This window comes from Echeneis naucrates, chromosome 11 (assembly GCF_900963305.1).
Source record: "Echeneis naucrates chromosome 11, fEcheNa1.1, whole genome shotgun sequence".
Lineage (NCBI taxonomy): Eukaryota > Metazoa > Chordata > Actinopteri > Carangiformes > Echeneidae > Echeneis > Echeneis naucrates.
In genome coordinates, this window is record NC_042521.1 from 16,444,389 (window position 1) to 16,468,935 (window position 24,547).

The 24,547-nt window shown below is 39.9% G+C and overlaps 1 protein-coding gene across 3 annotated transcripts in view; it reads right to left on the reverse strand.

Annotated features, from left to right (window-relative positions):
• Positions 1-24,547, reverse strand: part of trappc9 (trafficking protein particle complex subunit 9) — a 192,056-nt gene that overhangs the window by 111,860 nt on the left and 55,649 nt on the right. For all 3 annotated transcript variants that reach the window (XM_029513915.1, XM_029513913.1, XM_029513914.1), the window contains 2 exons: positions 19,241-19,393; positions 9,644-9,762 (listed from right to left, as the gene is read on the reverse strand). In XM_029513915.1, coding sequence (XP_029369775.1) covers positions 9,644-9,762; positions 19,241-19,393 — 272 coding nt within the window. The remainder of the gene's footprint in view (positions 1-9,643; positions 9,763-19,240; positions 19,394-24,547) is intronic.

Consider the following 24,547-nt stretch of genomic DNA (forward strand, 5'->3'; position numbering starts at 1 on the left):
GTCAGCTGTCGTGAGGACCACCGTGCATCTTCTGTTCACACAGTGAGGTCACAGCCTCCCTTGGCTGATGGTGAAGCTGCCATTCTATTGGCAAGGACTGCAGATGCTTTCAACATCACATATTCTTCTTGTGATTCACTGCAAGTTTAGTTACCTATAGAGTGATTTTGTCTCTGTGCTGAGGTTCAGTATTGGTGAACACTGTGGTGTAGATGTCTTATTTTGTTTGGATAAGTGTCTGATATGTTGTTCACCCATCTGCTGTAAGCTTTCTGTTGTGCTGTATTACTTATTCAAAATTTTTCCTGTTCTCCGAATGCGACTGTGACTGTAAATTTTAATGTCTATCTTTCTTTGCTCTTGCATCTTAAGATAATTGCGTCCTTTGTGCCTTTATATCACTTCACACATGACTGCACAGGTTATATACAGTGTCAGATTCTGGAGTTTTAAATTCAAACCTCCGTGGTTGTGGATGTGCAAATATCTCTGGGATGTTTTCAGCTCTGTGTGTTTCCCTGCAAAATGTTGATGTAGGTTGTTTGGCTTCGCTGGTCTGTTCACAAAAGCCTGTGAAGAGTTTTCTGCTCAATGGATTACTTTTCTGGAACATGTTGCAGTGAAGGGCACTTCAGTCTCTGTGGACTCATACTATCATACACAACAGTCACAAGCAAGATGTTTGGATAATCTTTAATCCTAATTAATGGCTGACTGCATTACTGCTACTACTGCTGCATCCACATCTGTTTTTCCTCTCTCTCTTTCCCTCTGTCTATCTATTGCTCTGAGGTCAAAGCTGAATAAACACACATCAACTTTTACTGATTTGTTTACAGGCAAAGTGAGCTTTAGCATCAATAGCAGACTTAATTAGCAACGGCCACAACACAAGGTCCAACAAAGTGGGGGTTGGGCCATATTTCCACCCTATGTTGGAAATAAATGACCAATTGGATGGTATGTACTTAGACACTAGAGTTCATTTCTCAAGGGAGAAAGTCTGATTGCTTCAGTGGATGGTTGATTCATAGCTGTGTTTTTAAAAATGGCCCATAAAACATCTTTGAATTTCAAATTTTAGAGAAGGTCTCTGCAGAGGTGCATCATTCATTCCTGATTTGCTTCTTGGGTTATAATATGAAGGGAGATCAATGCTCCATTCACGATTGATTCTCCCTTCCACAAAGCTGCTGTTAGTTTTATCTGTGCAGCTTAACTATGTTACGTTTTATACCACAGAGCATTAAAACTACAGAAGATCAATTTGTGGATAACATATGTTCGTATAAAAAAATACAAAGGAAAGAAGAATGTAATATGAAACTATATTAAATAATAATTTAAGCTATCAATGTAACAATGAAGTGATTATAGCAGTTGTGTTCAAATTCTCTAGAAACAACCAAGTGTTGTTAAACAAATTATATAATACGAATATCAGCATCGACTTTAGCCAAATGTGTAATGTGATAAATGATTTTGTTTAGGTAATGTTGGAATGTCTGACTTATGCTATTTACCGTGTAATGTATTTGACATGGTACAGTCACACAAACACGGACCTGGGTTATGTCAATATCGTATAGAAAGGGCAATGAATAGACAGTTAAACACCAAACAATGTGTTGATATATGATCAAAATCACGCTTTTAAGGACAATAAACATAAAACAGTCAGCGCTTAACTGAGATTCATTAGCACTGAGTGAGGTAAAAGCTCTGTGATCTGTGATTAAAAACTGCATGTCTTTAGAACTAAAACCCAGCCTCCATAGGCACAATATCAGCATTTGGATCAATAAATCAATACATCAGAGGTCACACTCCTCCAGAGCTGCGGCTGAACATAAAATCGGTGGTGAACTAGCCAAACGAGGGGAGGGAAAAAAAAAAACAAAAAACAAGGAACCATTTTAATCCTGAGCTAAGGAAAAGAAAATCATTTGGTTGTTCAGCTGGAGTTTCATACTTGAGCAGACAGCTGTGGCAGTTATAAATATCCGTACCACGAGATGGGATATGTATATGTGAGGAGAGCTGAACTGCCATCGGGAGGGCTGGGCTTCTAAAAATAGCACACTGGCTGGCTGGCTGGCTGGCTGGCTGGCAGGCAGAGAGCCGACTCTGCTTCTGTCTCCACTGGATTCGATTAGCCCTGAGGAAGCTTTGCTCCTCCTCCACCCACCCACCACCACCACCAACTGCACTGCCCCAAACACAGTGTGTGAGTGCGTTTGTGGCGGCTTGTCTTGTCTGGAGGGCTGGTTCTTTTTCACAACATACAACCACAAACACTTTCTTTATTGTTGAAAATGCTTATATTGGCTTTTCAGAGGTGTGAGCCAGAGACTCTTTTCTCCAGCGTGTTTAACCCTCGTATTATCCTCAAATATTACTAACACATTTTACCCTTGGGGTCAATTTGACCCCAGGTATATTTGCCTCCAGAAAATGATTTACAGAAAATTGTTGACCAAGTTTTTGTGTCAGGCACTTTGTTTATTTGTTGAATACATAAATAACCCCTTGATAATGAAACCTATCAGTGAGTTTACCTGCCCTCTAGCGCCACCATCAGGCAAAACTTTTAAATTAGAATTAATTTATCTTGAAAACTTTTCATACAAATCTTCTCAAATTTACTGACAACATTAATGACCACAAGAGTATGAATCCTATTGGTTTTGGTGATGATATGACCTTCCCTGTAGCGCCACCATCAGGTCAAACTTTCAGTTTTAGAGTTAGTGTATCTTGAAAATCTTTCATCCAAATCTTTTCTAATTTGGGGTGCACATTCATGACTCTCACAGAATGAACCATATTGACTGATGTTGATAAGCCCCCCTTTCCTCTCATAAACATATTTATTTACTTATTTTTATCTCCTTTTCTTGTAACATATTTTTTGTCTTCTCTGCTGCTCAGGGCATCATCTTTGTGCATGGTGCTAAGCAGCAGGACATTTTTCCCTTTCTTGGGGCAATAGGAGACCACAGTTGCTTTATCAGTGAAGGCAAACACTGAAGATGTTACCTTCCTGTTCTTGACAGCAAGAAGTTCAGAGGGAAGCTCTGGTTTATTTTTTCTCACTGTCCCCAACATCGTTACCTTCCTTTTCAGCAGTTCCTCACCCAGGGCATAAGATGTGAAAAAATTATCACATGTAATATTATGCCCATGCAGTCCTTCAGCCATATCAAGCACAACCCTTGTGCCCTGATTTTTTTCCGGTGCTTCGCCAGGAGATTTGCCTGTGTAAACCTGCATATTCCATGCAAAGCTGGACTGTGCATCACATGCTGCCCATATTTTGATGCCATATTTGGCAGGTTTGCTTGGCATATATTGTCGGAATGGACAGCGCCCACGAAACGCAACCAAGCACTCATCAACAGTCACGTGGGGGCCTGGATTGTAAAGCAGGGGTAAACGCTGCACCCACTTGTCCCACACATCCCTTATTGCCGCAAGTTTGTCACGTTCGCGTCGGCCGTGCCTTGTTTGTTTGTCATCAAAGCGTATGACACGGGACAAAACTTGGAATGTCTTCAGAGACATGGTGGCTGGAAATATTGCCCTTCCAGTCTCAGCATTCCAAAGGCTTGCTGTTGCTTCACCTTTTGATTTATAAACTCCCGCCAAAATGAGCAAGCCAATGTAGGCTTCCAAGTCGACTACATCCAAGTCTTTCCAACTGTCCCCATACACACGCTTCCCCTCTAAATTTGTCATCCCAAGTACAATATTCTCAATCGATGGTGTTATGAAGAGCTCTAATGATGACTTGATGTCTTCAACATGGCTGATTGCATATCTGGTGGGGCCTGGAACCATTTTGATAATATTAGTAGCGCTAAGTCTACCTTGCTGTCTAAGTGGGGAAAGGGACCATATTATCTTTCCATTTTTGGAAAGGATCGTGTCTGCTGGTGGTTGAGAAGCAACAGGAGGGTCAACACTTTCATTCTCATCAGATGAGAATGCCTCAAAATCAGGGTCCTCCTCAACACAATCCTCTGTCTCAGAAACATTCTCCTCTATGTCACTTTCACTGTCAAAGAGCTGTTCCAAAACGTCATTGACAGTAAACCTTTTCCCAGAAGACATTTTCAAATGAGAGAGCGTGCAGATTGCAGTGTACACAGAGCACAAAGAAGAATGATGTGGATAGAGGGCTGCAATGCAAGCTTTTATATGTTTGCTCCTCCCTTATTTTGCATGAACTACCAATGTCCTTGCAGGAATACCCCGCCCCCCACAGAGCGGGAAAGTCTCTCCCCCCCCCAGAGCGGGAAAGTTTCCCCCCATTATGTATCAACTCAAAAGTATCAACTCTGCACCTGCAGGTGTGGGGATGTTAGGTCACACACACAGACAGACAAGTTTTACACAGCTAAAACAGCTTGGGGTCAAATTGACCCCAGAGGAACACCGATGCGTGGAATATGCGTTCAGCACATTGAAAAAATATTATCATGATGATTTTACGCTTAATCAGTTGTCCCCATCAAATTAGGAAAAGTCATGAAATATGGAGCAAAAAAAAAAAAAGCCAACTATTGTTTTTTGAATGATAAACATTGATTGGGGTCAAATTGACCCCAAGGATAATAGGAGGGTTAAGGTTTATGTTTGGGGCACATGAAAAGTAATTTCTTTTTGTCTGCTTTCAAAATAAAACCTTTTTTCAAATGATGATCCCACAACTTTGTGTTGCATCATCAAACACAAAATACAACAACAGAGATTCGGCTGAAAACTATAGCTTCCCTCAGCTCTTCTGCTTCTTTCAACCTTTCACATACTTGTTGGTGTGCTGTGATAAACCTTCTGCATGATAACTGAAGAGTGAATTCTTATACTCTCCAGGCAATTAGCAACCCAACTCCGTGTAAATTGCTGGTCTTGATCAGTGTCTGTTGATGTCTTCAGACTGTACATAAACAGAGGCTCTGGGCCGGCAAAGTGAAGTCAATGCTAAAGAGCCTAAAGCATACATACAAACATGGACATTTTATGACTCTATAATATGGTTTGAATCTTTTTCATATTGAATATTTATCAGTCACAGCACACGGCGGTTAACAGTACATGTTATCCTGTTTTGTCCAAAACTATGAGGAAATACAATTTATCTATTATTTAAGAATAAACTGATTACACTTAGCTGAGTGTAAAACAGCACATCACCAGTTTTTTCAACCAGGGAAACGTCAGGAAAAGACTTGCTTAGTCTGACCAACAGTCGAAAGACCACAGATATTATTTATTGTCATGGATAATAACCATAATCATACAGCCCGAGTGTCTCATCAACGTATCTATTCCTCAGTTCTGAGGCACAGACTATAACCACCTGAATGGACTCATTTCGAGAAAAACTTTTGGAAATGCCCTCCAAGACTCCTGAGCTGGCAAAAGGAACACAGTAACAGCCTCTTCTCTCTCAGGCTGTTTGTCCAAGAGGAGCACACACATTCATGCTCTAACAGCAATCCCTGCCATGCAATAACATGGCATTGCAAAGAGGGAAGGAAAATCACACTGGATGCATCTTAGCAACACCCCATGCATTTGGTGTGTTGAAGATACAATAATCACCTGATGTGTCTGAGGTGTCTATTTCAGTATCATGGTTTCTCTTGAAATGCCCTCGATGGCATCTGTCCATTGAATATAGGTTCACAGGAAGTGATTGAGCAGGAGTGCACAAAGCCCAGATCCACGTTTACTCACAAAGGTGGGATTACTGTATCCACTTTCTTTTCTCTTACCCCCAGTCTGTCACTCAAGTTGCCCATCATTAAATCCTCACCAAATAGAAGTTGGGGGCCCAAATCCTAATAAAACTCATCTCTGTAGTTGGTGCTGCTGCTTCATACGCACACTCCAAAGACTATCACAGAAGCACTGTACACATAGCAACAACACAGCACTCAAATCAAAACTGAGCTTGATGAGATGATGTGCCCCCAGTGAGGACAGGCAGATGGAGTGAGACATACAGCAGCAGAGATGAGGGGAGAGGAGTAATTGGTGGTGTCAAAGAAACAAAGTTGTGGAAGTGCCCACACTCTCCTGGGGGGAATGAGTCATTGAAAATGTGTAAATAACCAGTAAAATCCACACGTCTGGCAGCCAGTCCTCTTTCACGTGTGGTGGATCCATCCCACCCTGACAGAATACATATATTTCAAGCACACAGGCATTTGCAATTTGGGGGGAGGATTGAAAAGCAGGTGGTAAGATTCAGCGATGAGAGGCCAGCGAGATAAACATGTTGACTCCTCCTGTGCTGATTACAGATCAGTCATGATGAATTGCACTTACTCATAGTCTGCAAACTGAAGTGGACATGCCAAGAAATTCCCCTGCCAGAACAGCACATAGATACTCACAGACTGCAGACACAAAACAGGGGGAGGAGACTATATAAATGTATGGGCAGAAACGGCAAAGAAAACGGATCAGTAAGACTTGGTCTAATTTGTGTTAGATGGTCAAAAATAGACAACCTCACACTTAATTGGCCCACCTCAGATTTCAATATGCAGGGAACACCCTTCTGTACTACCAGCCTGTTTGGCTTGAAGGTTTTCAATTTCCTGTGCATCTGTCTTTCTATCCCCATAGCCAAAAACTGTTTATTAGCAGCTAATACAAATTCTCTCTCATTGTATCATACACACGCAGACACACATATACGCAGTGACAAATAAAGATCCACATAACACAAGCAGTGGTACACCTGTTCAAAAAGCACTAACACATGCAGAGACAGAGCTCAACCTATTAGCATTTCCTGTTACAAACTGAATGAGGAGGTTCAGACAGAGGATTAAGCTTCAGTATTGTTACAAAGTTTTTCTTCTTTGGCTTTGGTAGATCTGTGACTGCCAGCACAGAGAGCAAGGATGGGAGTAATACAGCCAAGGCAATAATGGGGGAAATGCCAATGCCTGAGCAGCCCTTTCAGAAACAGCCTTATCACTGGGTGAAAATGTCAACATTGGACAAAGATTACATTAACCCTTTGAGACCAGATGACTCACACACGCACAGTATATGATTATGTTCATTTTAAGACATAAGACATAAGTAAACCATGAAATGCATTTCAATTGGCTGAAATTCATGTCAGGAAAGTCTAATCCATTATAGAAAATGTGTGATGGTGAAGCAGATTACAGCTCTTACCTGCATAAAAAAATCTAAATTACCTTAAAAGATTCACAGAACAAGTTCAATCTGCGAAGCAATCAGATAGCCGCCATAAAAAAAAGGCTGTTGGCAATGTGCATCTTTTTCCAGCCATGATAAATTTCCAAAGGAAAAGCCAGTAACTGACAACAAAACCAACGGTTTGCTGGCCTGCTTGGTGAGAGAAGTTAAACTTTTGAAGTAGCAGTTCAGGCGTTATTGCGGTGGGGAATCACTCTGTTCTCTGTGATCAGTGTATGTACATATGAGGAATGTAGTCTGTAGAAAGGGGTTAGAGCCAGTTCGACTTCTGATCATTGATTCCTTTCCTGTGTAATGTTCATTTCCTCTCCCTCTAAATCCAACCGGTTGAGACAGATGGCCACCCACCCTGGTTCTGTCCGGAGTTTCTGCCTGTCAAAGGAAAACTGATTTGGATTTTGTGGACTCCCGTTTAGCATTGCTAGCATGGAAGAAAAAGGCTCAAGCCAGCAATGTTGCATGGCTGTTGTGTGACTGGGCATCAGGTGCACCCGTGACTGAGTATTCATGCAACAAACACAACACAGTTCAAGCTTGTGCATCATCAGTTCTACATGGACAAATAAGCTGTGATGTTGGCCAAACAACTGTCTTCCCATTAGTTACACATACTTTCTCTAACCCTTCGACAGCTACCTTAATGAATTCCAAAAACGTTTGTCTCAGTTGCCTCAAATGGCTCAAACATAATGCTGCTGCTGGAAATCGTTTATAAACTATGGCGCTAGTTTGTTGTTGCAGTCATATGAATCACTCTTGTGTCTTTTGAGGAGCAACAGGTCTACAAAATGCAAAGGAAAGAGAGGCCATGTCCTTGAAACCTTCATTACATTACTTATGGAGATACGATAAGAGTATTTATGTAACCAGCTGCACTTTAGAATGGGCCCAGCATTATGGAGGGATGGAACTTAGAGCTGTCAAACAAACTCTATCCTACTCTAAGCCATGCCCATTGATTAGTGTTCAGCTTACCTTTTGCAAAGGCATTGCATTGGGAATGGTTAACCAAAAGGCTATGCAATAAATTCAAAGGGAAATGAATTCTGCACTTAACCTTGGTGTGAGTTACAGTAGGAACGAAAATGACTATGTTACCCTCTAGACACTGACACAAGCATCTGATGTTCCTCAAGGATAAACACTCAACAATCTATTCCATAAAACAGAGAGTCCTTTTACTTCAGAGATTTCTTTTACGTTTTCACTATCAACTATAGTAAGAAATTAATAAACAAAATTTTGGAGACAGTTTGAGTTGATGATCTGCACGTGTTATTTCACACCAAGATGCAATTTGCAACACGACTTGACAGAACAATTTGAAAATGACTTATCAGAGAGTTTTATGGCTTCTGACAACTGCTTCCTCTCTTTAGAGATAGACTCCCCAGTTTTATGGCCAAGGGTCTATTACAATAGTTAAAGAACCATTCTACCACTTATTTACACTTGTCTTACACATGGAGAGAACGTTTTGGGCGCTTAAGCTGTACCGATTATCATCCATTACGCAATATGTTCAATCAGTGCCAAATTCATTTTGCAGGATGATAAAGACTAATACACACAGCCAGACTCATCTAGAAGTATCTTCTGTGAGTTATAATCAGACTAATGCATTGTTGCGCTTTCTGAAACGGTTTTGTCCATAAAGTTGTCAGTGACTAAGCAATTATGGACAGGAAAACATCCTCTTGTGCTCTCCCTGCCATTAATCAGCACCCTGTCAAACTTTTATTAAGAAAGGGTTAGAGAGAAGTCGACTTTGTTTAGCCACGCATCTGAACATCTCATATCAGAAAAGACAAAATGGATCCCCTGGTGTTTAAAATTCACGACTCCGCAGCCTACACACTTGAGGGATTTGTGCTTCGGATGACCCTCAGCAGGTTTTCCTTGGTAAGCCCGCCCATTTCTATGCCCATGAGACCTCAACAAAACCTTTTCCTTTGCTGGTTGATTCCATCCATTGCACTCTCATTCTAAATGTCTCCATCTGACCTGTTTCAATCTACTCTTTACAGTTTCAGATTTAAAAAAAAAACAACAACAACAACATGTAAACAGTTTCCTCCTTTTTCCAAGAAAATGCCCTTCCCTAATTTACCATGAGCTAACTTGATGGAACAGCTTTGCCTCAGTTCAACCGACACTGTGTACATTCTCAATGCAGAGCTCTGACTCCATGTGTCAGAGTGAGAGGATCAAATATCTCAACCCGAGATATTCATTAACTGCAAAAACAGTCCAGTGAGGATGCACCCGGTTGAAAATGCATTTTCACTGAGGCTATGCTGCCGGGAAGCACAAACAAAAAGAAAAAAAAAAAAAAAAACATGGAAAATGGGGTTTGTTTTTTTTTTCAAAGTTTTCCAGACTCTTTTGCTTTTACCTTAATATGGCTGTACTCCGCCTTGCCAGGCTCACTGCTGACCGGCTTGTTCTCGGGCCTGGGTTTGAGGACTTGGCGCAGCGGACTGGAGATTGGCAAGCCCGTCACACTGATCCCATCTGAAAATACATTGTGGCATCACACAGTCAGCAACAAACAAAGCACAGAGACATGGCTATCATTAAACAGCAGCTGGCAGAGCATCACAGCAATAGTCGTGCAGTGCGAGATATCAACAGTCTTTGATGAATTACAATGTTTTACAAGAGCTATTTTGTGAATCATTGTTTTAATTACATTTTTAATGTACTCACTTTGCTTCAACTAGCTCACATTTAGTTGGTGATTTCTGACATTTCCCATAAGAATGTTCTTTGCAGTTATTTACTGATCCCCACAAACAAGGTAAGCAGGTCCACACTTGTTACACAGATGGAAAGACAGTTGTTTGATGTGAAATCACACCCCTTAACTGGAAATTCGAAATCTCTTGTGACTGCGTCAGTACAAGAGAGAGGAAATATTTTTCTGTTTTTTTTTTTTTTTTTCCCCAGCTTCTATGAAAAATGACACCGTCACATCGTGTCTTTGAGCAATAATGAGAAATAATTAGGGGAAAAAAACTAGTTTGAATTACAAAATGTGCAGATATATGCATATTTTTTGTTTTTTTCTTTTGGATGTGTTAAATTTGTTTTAAACTGTATCTTTTCTGGGAACTGACCATTTGTTACACTCCACCCCTGAATGATGGTCGGCAGCTCCTCACTGCTTAGCAACCCTTAACTAGGCACAGCCAGCAAAGGATTTTTTTGTTTGTTTCTTCCCTTTACAAAACCAAAAACAGGAGCAAAAGAAATGGATTAGACAACATCTGTTCCAAAATCACCCATCCAGAGTGATAATGAAACTTTATTTTTTCGATTTGCAAAAATGGTTGTATTTGAGCATTGGGTTGTAGGATACTTAGTGTAGGATGTGAGACCGTGCCCCCCTTTTTTATCCCACTGTCTTAGTTGAGGGCACCTTGTAAGTGATTTCCAGATGAACAAATGAAATGGTAACTTGAGATTTTTGTGCAGTATAAACTAAATACCGATTTTGTTTGCTCAAATGAAAGATAAAAATGTTTGTGTGTCTTGCTAACACCTTAATGCCTGCAGTTCTAACTGGGGCAAGTCATTAGTGAATTGGTGGGATTACAGGTAAATGTGTCTCCAGACAGTGTTGTCTCCGTGTTGACAAAATCAGAAATCACTGGCGAGAGATTAGGCTCTGTGTAAAACTAAGGATTAATTGCATTTAAAAAAAAAATGTTTTTTCAATATTGTCTGTCAGTATTACTTCCTAGCTTGATAACCAAAGAATCAGTAATTATGGTGGATGAGGATTTACATGTCAGATTAAAGGCTGTTTGTGGATACACTGCTTCACTGTTATGGTACGTCTGTGCTGTTTAGTTAATTATGTTATCTAAATGTTATCTAAATTATGAGTGAACACATTCTACCCGAGGACCAATACAACGTATTTTGTCAGCGCATTTTATCACTATATATTGTGATCACTTTGTCACTTGATTGATAATTGTTGTTTCCCACTTATGGTACAATAGGAAGGTAGTTTTGAATATTTTTAAATGATAAAAACTCTAATATCACGTGGCTTTTGGCTTATGAGAAGAATAAAGAATGAGTGTAAACTTATGACCTTGAGTGAAGCAACTGGAGCAGCTGCACTATCAGCAGCTGTGCTCGGCTCCACTACAGGGGCTGCTGCTTTCAACACACTCCGACAATACTCAAAAGTGACGCCCAGAGCCCATGCTCTGACGTCAAAGGAATCATATCGCTCTCTGACGTCAGTGAGGTTGCAAAGCCCTGCAATTTCCCCGAAGAGGCGGGAAATTACCAGCCTTAGCAGCAGCTGAAGCATTTGGGTTCCTGATCGGCAGAAAGATTCACAGACAACCATACCAATGAGAATATTACAAAAACAACAAAATGGAAAGCTATTTCCAATAAAAAGAGAAAAGATAGGCATGTGTGGAAAGCCAATGTGGCACTGTTGGTGGAATTAATGCTGTGAAACTATGGATTAAGCCATATTTCTAGGACGACAGGTAAACACAGACAAGGCTTGCGCTTGTATTCACAGTGGGAGCAGAAAAAGGAAAATTCTGACTGAAATAAGAAATTACAAAAGCAGAGAAATTCAAAATAAATGTCTCCAATGGGCAAAATCAATAAAAACTCATTCTCTTATATTAAATTTAGTCAATTTCCAATTATTAGTATGTGGCATTATTATAGATCTCTACTTTGGAAATGCAGTGAACTAATGTCTCTGAAAAACTGATCCAGCCACCTGTAAATGTACAAAATGTCTGCAGCTCATTTACATTTTAATGATCATTCAGGACTGAACTATAAACAGGGGAAATATGTTGAATGCTCCACTTCTCTGTTTTGTTTTACCAGGGAGTGATCGCTTAGTCTCTTAGTTCTCTTTTCTGTAAATTGCTAAGCAGCTATCCATTTTGATTCTTATTTGCCATCTTTTGATAAGTGCCATTTCACTGTGAAAACCCCTCAAATGAGAAAATGGAATAAGAGGAGCAGGGCAAAATAAGCCTGAAATCTCATCAATACGGTGTGGTTGTCTGTGCTAATGGAAACAGTGGCTCTGTATCAGCTACTACCAGTTACATGCTGATAAACAGGACAGGACTGCACTGATATACCTCTGTTAGTCACTCATTTCAGTGACATCAGACTCTTTATCTGACTGATGTTAAACCTTCTTAACGCGCTGCTCTTACCGGCCATCCTTCGATCAGTTAGTGGGCAGGGAACATGGCTTGACCCAGAATTTCTCAATGCTTAAGTGAGTGCTGCTTTCCATCCAGTTTTTGTTTTTCTCTTTTGTCACTTTCTATGCAGTGAAATCACATTAAAATAAATATTAATCATATAAGAGTATTTCTCAGGGTGACTCAGAGTCAGAGAAAAGCAAAGAATCAAAAATAGAGCCAACTCCTTTCCACTTCATAGCCTGCATCCCCCATTGTGTTACGCAGTGTGTTTAAGGCACTACACATGACTTGCCATATCCTGTGGCACAGCGACTGTGTGAGTAATGGATGGCATGATTAACAATGGCATCGCTCACAATCATGCCCTCCTTTACACCCTCCCTCCAATCAGTATTTGTCTAGCTCTCTGTGGAACGGCCTTGGGGTGGATTGGGTGAACTCAGCATTACCCTCACCGAAGGTTCATGAGATAATGTCAAAACTATGCATCGTCCTTTCCTCTCACATTTACACCTTTTTTTTTTTCCAGGATGATATTGTGGAAGATATTGTAGATATTAATATCTACAAAGCTAATAAATTAGGAAGTTATGACCTGGTAAACCACCTTCAATATCCCGTAAAAAAGAGAGTGACACAAACACCAAATACAGCTTGACGACACCTTTGACAACTAGAGACAAACTATCCAATTTTCTATAACTGTGAGTAAAACAACTCTGACAGATACTGCAGCCTTGTCTCATTACTGGACATCAAACGCACCATTAATCCAATTGAAACTATGACAAGAGTTACATAACAGTACAAACGTACAATCTCACTTTAAACCACAGTTATTCTGAGGTGACACGCAACACTGAAACTGGAAGAACATCATTAGACTTCTCTTTCACTGAGAGAGACGGAGGAGGGGCGTGCCATGAGCAGGGATCTGTAACATACATGCATTCATACATCTGAGCAGATGATTACTATCATTACTAAAAGCCATTCCACTCAGTGTGGACACTCCATTTAAGTCAGAGGGAAATCACCTGCAAACGGCTGCTTTAGCTTTAAAAGCAGTAACAAATGCAAGGCATGGTGGGACTGCTGTGGTACGTATTTAACCTGTGTCGAGTTAACAGCAGCTACAAATTTTCGAGAACGGGCCATTTTATTTTACAGCTACCAATGTATGTATAAACTGGTTGCCTGAGATTTACTGAGAGATTAACTCTTAAACAGAATTTATTTCTTTAATGGTCTTTTCATTGTACTTGAGGAAATAGACATGTAGCACTGAATTCCTGAAGGAGACCATTTATATTGTATTAAATACACATACGCATGTTAACAGAACATGCCCGTTCCAAAGATATTCAAGTGACTGTGACTACTTCATTAGAAAAAAGGTCATTCAGAAGCTGAGTTTTGCATTTAGAAGAGGAAACAAAAGAGAGAGAATGAATCTTTTATTGGACTAACGCTGAAAGTTGTTTTCAAGACTTAGATAGGACATGACACCACCCAGCCATTGAGCACAGGTGGGTGGGGCAGGACCCATCTGAGAGGGACTGCCAGCCTGGCCATAAGAGAGGCAAAGGACTATGTGTGACTTTTCTTTGCAGTTATTAACATTCTCTCAAACAGTGTGAAGTTCCAAATTGAGTATATGGGAAGGGGTTTGGAAGCTATCATTCAAGTATTTTCAAAGGTGTGGCATTAAAGGCTTTTCATTTTCTGTTCTTCAAGTTTAATACTAGATCCAGAAGAACAAAGCTTTATGTTCTGATAGAGTTTCGTATGGCATGAAACATTTTTGATACTGCCACAAATACGGAGGCTGAATCTTTTGTGTAAAAAAACATTATATTTTGTGATGCCGCACTTTTTCTCTGCAGAAATAATAATAATTAATTTCTCAATTTTTCTGATAGGAAAGAATGTTGGCTTCAAGATTGTAAATGGGAAAAGTGACATGCACAGCAGGCTGAGCTAAAAAGGTGATGGAATTAGCATTTATACACATATATATATATATATATATATATATATATATTAAAAAAAAGCATGATGCAAACAGTGCATCTGAATGGAACCATTGTTACTGTCCCTCCTAAATTTCATCAGAGTGTTTCCGGAAAAGACGAAAGCACAACCGAGTTTATATCAACACAGGGAGGCCTAAAATCATGTTAATCTCCCCAAACTAAAACAGTTTGAGCCTTGGATGAATAAGGGGGTCTGTCTACTACTGAGGCCCAAGGATGGGGCTTTCAGGTCTGATGTTGCCAGGGCCAAGAGCAGCATTTCACCCATTTCTTAAGGATCAGGCAAGGTAACCAGGCCATAATGAAACCACAGAGCAGCTAATATTACCCCTCCAGTCCCCACTGCCTGCCTCTGAGGAAACACAACCCACTTTATCCCTTCATGACAAATATCTGTTTGCTATAGACACTACTGAGGTGTGACAACTAACTGTTGTGACATGACCGGACTCATGATGTTTAGAGCAGCAGTTGTAAAAGCTTTCAGGGAGGGGTTCAGCCCCTTTTGAGCAGCAGCTTCGTTGTAGCGCTTGACAACAAATATTCCCAAAATGCCATAGGGTATTACTTCAGGCCTGCTGGTGGAGGTTGGAAGTTAGGTAACTGGAAACTAACTGCAACTAGGACAGCAGTGTATTGTCAGGCTAATGTCAACTGAGGACATGCATTAGAGAACAGTAAGACAGTACTTCCACTTCTCTGTCTTCTACGAATCTCACAACAATGCTTGCCTCTGACTGAGTCCTTTAATTCCTGTGGTTAATTGGTATAATGTGTTTCTGGCGAGACTGCATTCTGTTCGATGCAAGGTGCAGTCTTCAAAGAACAACCACTATTAATGTGGGCGGTTTTGTGACAATTAGGTACAACACTCCACACCATTTAACACAATAAAGTTCGCTCTAAGTCAGGGCCCATTAGTCCTGAGTGATGACATCACCCTCGTCTGATCCTAAGTTATAGCGTCATGGTCTCACGTCAGACTCAAAGTGAGGGACAGGCTCGTTGGAGGATAAATCAATGAGGCTCAGCCTTTTTTCTATGTTCCCGCTGTACTGTTTTCTGTGGCTTTGTCCAATGTGCTCCTTATGCCTCAGCTGAGACACAAAGGATGTCAAGCGCAGTACTGCCAGGGGAGATCACAGTTAAGGGTGCCGTATTGACTTTCATCACAATGCGCATATAAATGCAGACTGCTCAATAAAGAGCATATATTAGTGTAGGTTAAATGCCACTGATGATACATTATATCACTCAACATCATGACAAATGAGAATCTGGTGCATGCTAATTCTGTACAGCATGACACATAGTGGCAGCCAAGCCACAGTCATTGGAGGGCTACAGTTATATTTAATAGTTATATTAATAGATAAGTGCTGATGTTGACACTGTACCCACTGCATACATGTCAGACAGATTCTGACACCCATTGCACAAACTGTGAGTTCTCATCTATCCTCAGGCTGTGGTGCTGGAAAAAGGGAAGGCGTGAAAGACTGACTGAGAGAGAGGGGAAGAGTGAAGAAAATTCATTCCCATCTATCCATACGTTGGTGATCATCTTCATAGAGTCAGAGTGGGGGAGGCTGTTATGTTGTTAAGTTATGTTCTTAGTGTAGGATTGGATTGTACAGTGTGTCTGTTGCAAATGTTCTGCATTCTTTTTGTTTTTGCAGTTGCTTGCTGCTGTAACATAAGAAAAGAAGAAAACATAAGAAAGTCAATCTATCTAAATATCTATCTGGCTTTAGTATCTATTACAGTTAGTTAGTTGTTAATAAAAAAAAAGTTACACATAATCAGGAATACACACATTTGCTCTCCTTTCAAGAGTTATCAGGTAGCAATTTGCTTCGCTTACAATAAAGACCTGATGTAGGACAAGCACAAAGCTTTATTTCTGTCCAAAGTCCAAAAATCTGCCATTGATAAATGTTGCTTATGAGCTGGTAGCTAACGTCTCATTTTTTCAAACTACACAAAATGGAAATATAAGGAGTTATGATTGGATGTGCATTTATTTCAGCATTTTCTTTCTATCATTGGCTGTTCACAAAAATACAATTTGTTTGTTTCTCCTCTATCTAAATAAAGCAGTTGTTGTTGTTTTTTTTTATACCTTGCCCTATAACAGCTCTCAACAGTGTCTCTGACCTTCTCTGGGGACTGTGGCTCAGGAGAAAAAGCATGTTGTTGACCAGTTGTGGGGTTTGCAGATCTCACCGCCAATATGCCAAAAATATTCCTGAGCAGGACACTGACCACAGTTAGCTGTAAATGGTCAGACCATGCACCCACTGTGTTAGCTGGCTGCCATTGGTGTGTGGGCATAAGTGGACAAAAGTAAAATATAAATAAAGCTAATGTGAAGGATTATACTTCTTTCTGGAAACAAACACAAAAAACAACAGAGGCAAAGGACCTAGTTAAGAGCAATGTCGCATTTCTTGAATTTTTGTTGTTGTGTTTGTTGCATTGTGTGTGTAGGAGCCCAAAAATGAATTAATAACATTGTGTTACATGAAGACAACTAATGACTGCCATTTTGAACAGGCTACAACAGAGCAGCATCGACACAGTCTCAGAGGAAGGTTATCAATCATTCAAAACATACCAAACAATTCATTGTCGGATTTCAGGACAGGAGAATCCCCTGCACAGATTTAGATCACCAATATAAACCCATTTTCACAAAGCTTATAAAAGTTTAATTCAGGACTATCCATTCCTAATTATTTCTCATCATTATTTTATTCATGCTCAGTTGCACCTGGACAAAAATATCTGAATGTATAAAACTGAACTTATACTTGACTATATGTGGAGGATATGATGTGGCTAAGCAGCACAACAGTTAACAAATGTGCCAGTTTTGCCGAAAAAAATAATAACAATAATAATAAAATCTGGATTTTATGGTTTGATTAGTAAAGAAGGAAGAAACTGGTAATCATCTAGCAAACAGTAGCACCGATTAAAAAGCAGAACCTCTGGCCTTATGCAAATAGTTTCTTCATTATATGAACACAACATTATTAATGTGATTACATAAATGTATTAGAGTGCTAGATAGCATCAAATGCTGTTTAGCAAAGCCTGCATCCCATAATGTCACCATAACTGCTTTCAAAGCTGTTGTTTAGACAAAGTCATGTCTTATCTTCTTCATTCAGGGCCCCAATTATTGCTCAGCTAATTAAAACACTGAAATAGTGTCACTTAAATGACCTTATGAGAAGAGCTGCACCGGGGCTGAGAGCAGCACGCAGCATTGTTTGTGTTTACTTTCCCAGTCATCGAGCAAAGTCTTTGGTGTAGAAGTTGCCCCAAATTGATCACTCACTAATATTTGTCCATCCAGAGTCTGTGGTGAAGAGGTTCAACAGAGGATGACAGAGGAGATTGAGAGGTCAAAGTAAAACAGGAAGGAAGAGAGGCTGAACGTGAACTGTGCGTAAGGGTGGAGAAGGCATGCAGGGAGTGAGCTTCGAAGGTATGGGAGAAGGTCAGACTTTTTTTTTTCTTAATAAGGGATAAGAAGAAAGGAAATCTGGCAATTGAAGTGTGGAAGTCAGACGCTATGAGAGGAATGGACATTTAGAGACCTTGAGGCCTTGTTCCTATTACTGTTGAATCTTAAATAAGGCAACCGGAATGGCTAAAACAGACACTCTCCTCTGCATTCAACATGGTGGTACGTAGCTTCAGCTGGGCATTTTGGAAATAGTGTGATTGTAATAAAATCTAGCACAGGTTTGTTAATAATAATTATTTTCATTATTGATTATTTTGCATATTTTTTCCAAAACATTGTTTAATAGTTTTTTTTATATATATAAAACAGTAGGAAATCAACTAAAAAGAAATATTGAAGAAAAAATGACATAAAGGCATGTCCCACCAGTTAAGTGGAACTAAATGTCTCATCGACTTCATCTTGCTAATGTCTAGAACACTCTCACCAATGCTGCGTTAATGGCCTTTAAAAATGAGCTTCTAGCTTCTTTTCAGTCATGTGGCTCCACATCGTTAAACTAAAATCGGTCCAAGTTCATGCAATGGCAAGCTGGGAAAATGGATGAATGTTGAACCTCAGACCCCATCTGCTGTTAAAACTGTTAAAACACATCAACTTTGCTGTTTACACCTGGCTTTCACTACTCTGAAGATGGCTTCTATTATTTGTGATTCTCCCTCTTTCCACACACACACACACACACACACACACACACACACACACACACACACACACACATATATAAGATTTTATTGAAGGTTTAGCCTATCTGAGTACCGTCGCCTGGCTTACATACTCTCTTGCAATATCAGTGCTGAATTAACTTATTGCTTATTGCTAATGGTGCATCTTCACAAAGCACAGGGTCATCGCCAACTGTGATCTTATACTCATTAATCAGCGTCAGAGGATCATTTTAAATTTTGTGAGTGCATGTCGTATATAAAAAAAAAAAAAAAAAAAAAAAGCCGGTTGGCAGCAAAAAAACAGGGACATAAGTCGTTCCACTGTTATATATCTGACAGGAGCAGCTCAAGGATGTGTCCCATTACAGTACAGTTTGCTGATCTCGTGTCAAACTGGACTGACATCAAAAAATGTTTAGAAATTTTTAAAGAATTCCGCCTATAATCATTCCAATATTGTTGCTGGACTGTACATGTTAGATCTGTAAAAAAGGCAACTTAAATTGTCTGTTGGGGGAAGCACGTTTATACTCAGCTCACCATCATTGAGGTCCTGTAGCAGGCTCTCCTGACCAGAGAAGTCCAGCTTGACTTTGATGTTGACAGTAAGCGTCACAGCCTGGCCAGGCTTCAGAGGCAGATGAGACAAAGGCTCATCCAGCTCCCAGCTCAGAAAGTTCCCAAACACTTTCTCTGCATGAAAAAGAGACAAGATACAGGATTACAAAATATGTAACATGAACTATCTAAGCATGTCAAGATTACGACATAACAGCTGGGAATGCATGTTAATATGATATTTTTCACATTTGTGGAGGAAAGGTGAGACACTGCTGTCCATGTAGCAAAACAAAGGTACGTCATGAGAGATGCACGTGTAACGACTGCAGAGAAATTCACTTTGAACTGCTTGTTGTGTATTTTGTGCAAAGAGGTGAGAAAGAAAAACAGCACACCGGCATTACAAAGCATTACAAAAAAAAAAAAGCAGTACTATTGTATTGTTTCCTTAGCATTTCTCCTTCTGAAGCAACAAAGCTACTGATTGGCCCCCTGCCTACGAGTGCTGTTGGTGCCCGTCATGAGACCTGATGCTCCACTTTATGCCTCCAACAGCGTCCTACCTGAGGCAGAATAACTCAGCTGCATCCACTGATACATCACCTGAATAAAGCATGTGCTCTGTCTGTACAGGTGAGCTGCTCCTGCTCTTAGGGATTGCAGGAACAACGAGCGGGCTGATTTTAATAGACACTCGGCAGGAGGGTTGATGCAAGTTCGCAGTAAGAACAACAGAGTACAAGTCCCTGCTCCGTTCCTAACGAAAGCCGTTAATATCCGCTGAGAGGATGTGAGCGCAGGCGGCATTAAATAAAGATTTTCTGAATAACACTCTACTTGAAATATTCATAAATTCAGAGCATTTGCAGTGAATTAAAAGAGAGGTTAAAAAGAGGAGTGGGGCAGAGAGTGGGGGCAATGGGGAAATTATTTTAAAGTAATGGGATTCACTCACTTTAATATGTAACACCGGGGCATGTGATTCAACAGGTAGATGTCTGGGGTTGTGGGTGACATCACCATCATTACAATGTTAAAATGTGAGTCACAAGGACAGGCAACTGCAACGACTGCCTGGAAATCTTCCTTGCCTTACCTCGGGTATCAACCAGAGACAATATGGAGAGCAAGTCCAGCAGATATGAAACACTTTCCAGAACATTGAGCAAGGGTTTTGAGATTTTAATCCTCTCTGAATCCAATTCCCTTGCTTCTCTTTCTCCCTCAATAATACACCTGCAGGAAAACAGGAGGTGCATTACAGGAGCTGGAATGAATTTATAACAGGCAGTATGAATTTGTCTGATACTCACATAGCTACATGAGTCTATTGTTCATGTGTTGTACTGTATGTTAACAATTTAGAGCATTTAGACATTATTGAGGAAATGTGGATGAAGCTAACAGTTAGCAAGCAGTTTGCTAGCTCGAGTAAGATCTGATATGTTCAGTTATCAGCAGTCTATACATTATTGACAACAAACGCAATCACTGACCAGGCCAGTTAAAGAGATCAACCGAAACCTCCAACGTAAAGGAAGTACTATGATGCTGACACAAAGACTTATACTGTGTGTAAAGACATATCCTCGTGGATGAGGAGCTTTGACTTTAGTTTTTTCGCATCTTTGTTTCTGACCTTTTAAATAAAGATATTACATTTCATAAAACTATTTTGGGATGTGTGATAGCGAAGTGCACTGTGATTTTTTTTTTCTGCTGTGCCTAAGTGCACCTTCATCTGAAACACAATTTAAACCTGATTTGTGGTTTTACGCCAAAGTTCCGCTAAAACACTATTGTTGGAAACTGAAGCTGAAACCAGAACGAATGCAGCAGAAGGAGAAGAGAGATTTGGATGAGAGTGTGTTCCTGAGACAGAGACAAGTTCATTTTTATCTGATCCGTCTTAAAAAAAAAAAAAAAATGCCGCCTTGATGTCAGCATGTTCATAAGATCTGTGGCTTGTGAAAAAAGGATCCAATATTAATTGGAAGAATTGGTCAATCTATAATCAGGTTCACTTCTCCCCTTGGAATGAATAGACTGGCCAAAGAGGAGGGAAATGGAGGAACCAACATGACACAGTTACAGGAATTAAATGGAAATGAATAAATTCCTTTCTCAAGTGTTTCTGGTCTAAAGTTTGGATATGAGCTTTTCATAAATGTCAGTGCTATGTAATCAAAAAAGTGAATAATATCACATGGATTTGCCATGCCATGCTTTGCTACATAGGCATTTTTAAAAAAATATACCAGAAAGATGCTTCTAATAAGAGGAACTGTTAGAATATTTTTGGGATTGTGAGTAACGGCTGCTTAAGTCAAGCAATGTGGTAACTGCATAAATTAGGAGGCTCATGGATAAAGAAATGCCTCACTTCATGCCAGACAACCCCCCTAAATACAAATGCACACCCATCTTGAACAAACTGATGCAGTCAAAGGAGAAGGATGGCGTACACAAACGCAGCTGACTGCCAGCTTTGCTTATGGCCACAAAAATCACTGAAGCAACATTAATCCCCCTTTTTTTTTCCTTTTTCACTGTTTTCACAGTAAAATGTGTTTTGTCCTTATGAGATATCTGAAATGAGAGTGTGTGTAAAAGGATAACTGAGCCAACCTGATATTTATATCCACAAAAGAGTAATAACGAAGCAATGATGAAGAAAAACTCTGATGGCTTTTATACTGGTTTATACTGACTCTAATTTAGATGTGATAAAATAGATTATTCTGTTAAGGGTTTATTTTTTGCTATCCACAAAGTTTTCTCTGAATAAATATTTACTTTTGAGAAAGTGAACTCCTATCTCATACGTCAAGGCGGCTGTGCTGTGGCAGAAAGAGTAATGTTTTGTTTGTTTTGCCAAAGATGTCCTCCTATTGTGACTCTTCATCTTTTATTCATTCAGTTCCCACGAGAAAGCAGAGAGGGCCTCACAGAGCAAAACTCACAGGTGGGATGTCCAAAGCTACAACAAAGAAGCACAGGCAGCCTCAGTGTCTACAGGTATGCAGAGCACACCATCGCCATGTACAGTTCATATATGACTGAGACACTCAGAGAGATTTCCTCAAAAGGAAAGAGTGGATGTATTATCAGGATCAGATGTCCTCATTATGTGAACAGAAATTATGCATGTCCCAGTGCTCTGACTTAAACTGTAAGAATAACCCTGATGCATACCCGATACAACTCACTAAGTATTGAATACCGCATTCATAGCAACAAAGGCATTGGGGCGTCTCAAAGACCGCTTCCAGTGTGTCAGAGGAATTTGTCCATAGCACACGAGGTTGTGGTTTGTAAACATCTGCTTGCTGTGGTCCCACTAACAAAGTCTTTCTACGGTGTCGGTCGAAGTGGAGTCATTTCTTCTAAAATTGGAATAGATTTCTAAAATGCACAGGAGCTGTAAGTGAGTGTTGTCTTTTAATCATTTTTTCCCCTCACATTTTCATTGGGTACAGCCCTTTTTGCGCTGTATTCTTATTACCTCAATTCTTTAGGCTCCTTTTACTTGTACAAGCAGATTTGATTATATGATATTATTGCTCATGGGAAACTGGAACTGCACTTCATTGTCAAAAGTCATCTGGTATTGTTCAACCCAATTTTTATGTTAGATTTTAATGCGGGTGATTAACTCTCGGTGACCCCTGTGTTTGGTGCAATTGTACAGTCTAACCTCTACAAAGCTAAAAATGTTCCATTCCTAGTGACAACATTTGTCCAATTATGTTTATTAGTGAGGTCAAGGCTGAAGGCCATGTTGTACATGAAAACATTACATTCCTATGTCTTCTTGCAATGAAGTCAAATGCATCTTTACCACCAACTGTGACCTTAGTACAACAACAGGGATTTGAATTGAAAATTTGACCAAAAGCTAAACATTAAATGCACTAAAACTGTGTATGAGGAAACATTGGTATTGGATTATGTTTAGGGCAGACAGGGTTAATTGTGATCTATTGAAATTCAGTGATTAGCATGCTATTTTTAATTTTTTAAAATCACATTAATGACATGTTGCTATTTTGTCCTCTCGCTGCACCTTTAACTAGCTATTCAGTCATCAGTAGCTTCCTGCTTTCTGCTACAGCCTACGTCATTCGCAATTTGCTTCCGATGGTTTTTGTTTTTTTTTTTTACACTCCAGAACAGCTCTTTGGACAATTCAGAAGTAATTAGCAGCTTGTGTAAAGAATAATTTAAATTGTTTAAATTAATATCGGGGCAGAATGGCGGCATAGTGGTTAGCACTGTTGCCCCACAATAAGAAGGCTGTGGGTTTGGTTCACGGCTAGCGGCCTTTCTGTGTGAAGTTAGTGTATTCTCCCCGTGCCTGCGTGGGTTCCCTCCGGGTACCAGTTTCCTCCCACCGTCCAAAGACATCATGTTTATGTTAACTGCTGACTCTAAACTGTCTGTAGGTCTGAGTGTGAGTGGTTGTTGGTCTCTGTCTGTCTCTGTGTGTTGGCCCTCTGATGGACTGGTGACCTGTCCAGGGTGTCCCCTGCCTTCACCCAGAGTGAGCTGGGATTGGCTCCAGCACCGCCCACGACCCAGAAACAGATTAGCGTTACAAGGTGCTAAACTATGTGGACAAATGCAGACCAAAAAAAAAAAAAAAAAAGGATAAGCAGTAGAAGATGAATGGATGGATGAATGAATGAATGAATATATTTCACATATAGACAAAATAAGACAAGCTATATTTGTGAAGTAGACATGGTGTTCCCTAAGGCCTATCACATTTCTCCAGATTTTAAATTACTCCGAAAGGCAGCTTACTAAAATCATTTTCTTTGATTCGTATTCAGGACACATTCGTGAGAACTGCTTAACTGCTTAACCTATTGTGAAGTTTCATCAATCCTTACATCATATATTTACAAAATAAATAAATAATAAAAATAGCCATGCCTCTTCATTTGGATTTGACACCCCCACCTCTTTTCATCTCTCTTCCTGTTCCAGCAGTATACTGAGGAAAATGTGGCTTCTCAGTCATATTTAAGAATGGTATTTATTATATTATTAAACCACAGTTACTGTGAGATTAACCAGATTTAACAATTTGATTATTTGACAGCCCGTAATTATATTATAACAGACAAGTAAATATAATAAAGTGGAGTCTGAGTGTACAGTTGCTTTAAGGCTATGCCATAATTCCTAGAATATTGCATGTTTGCACTGACCATAATGGCTGTAAGTTCAATAAAACTAAACTTACTCTAGATGAGGAGAACGAATGGTTTCATAAAGCAT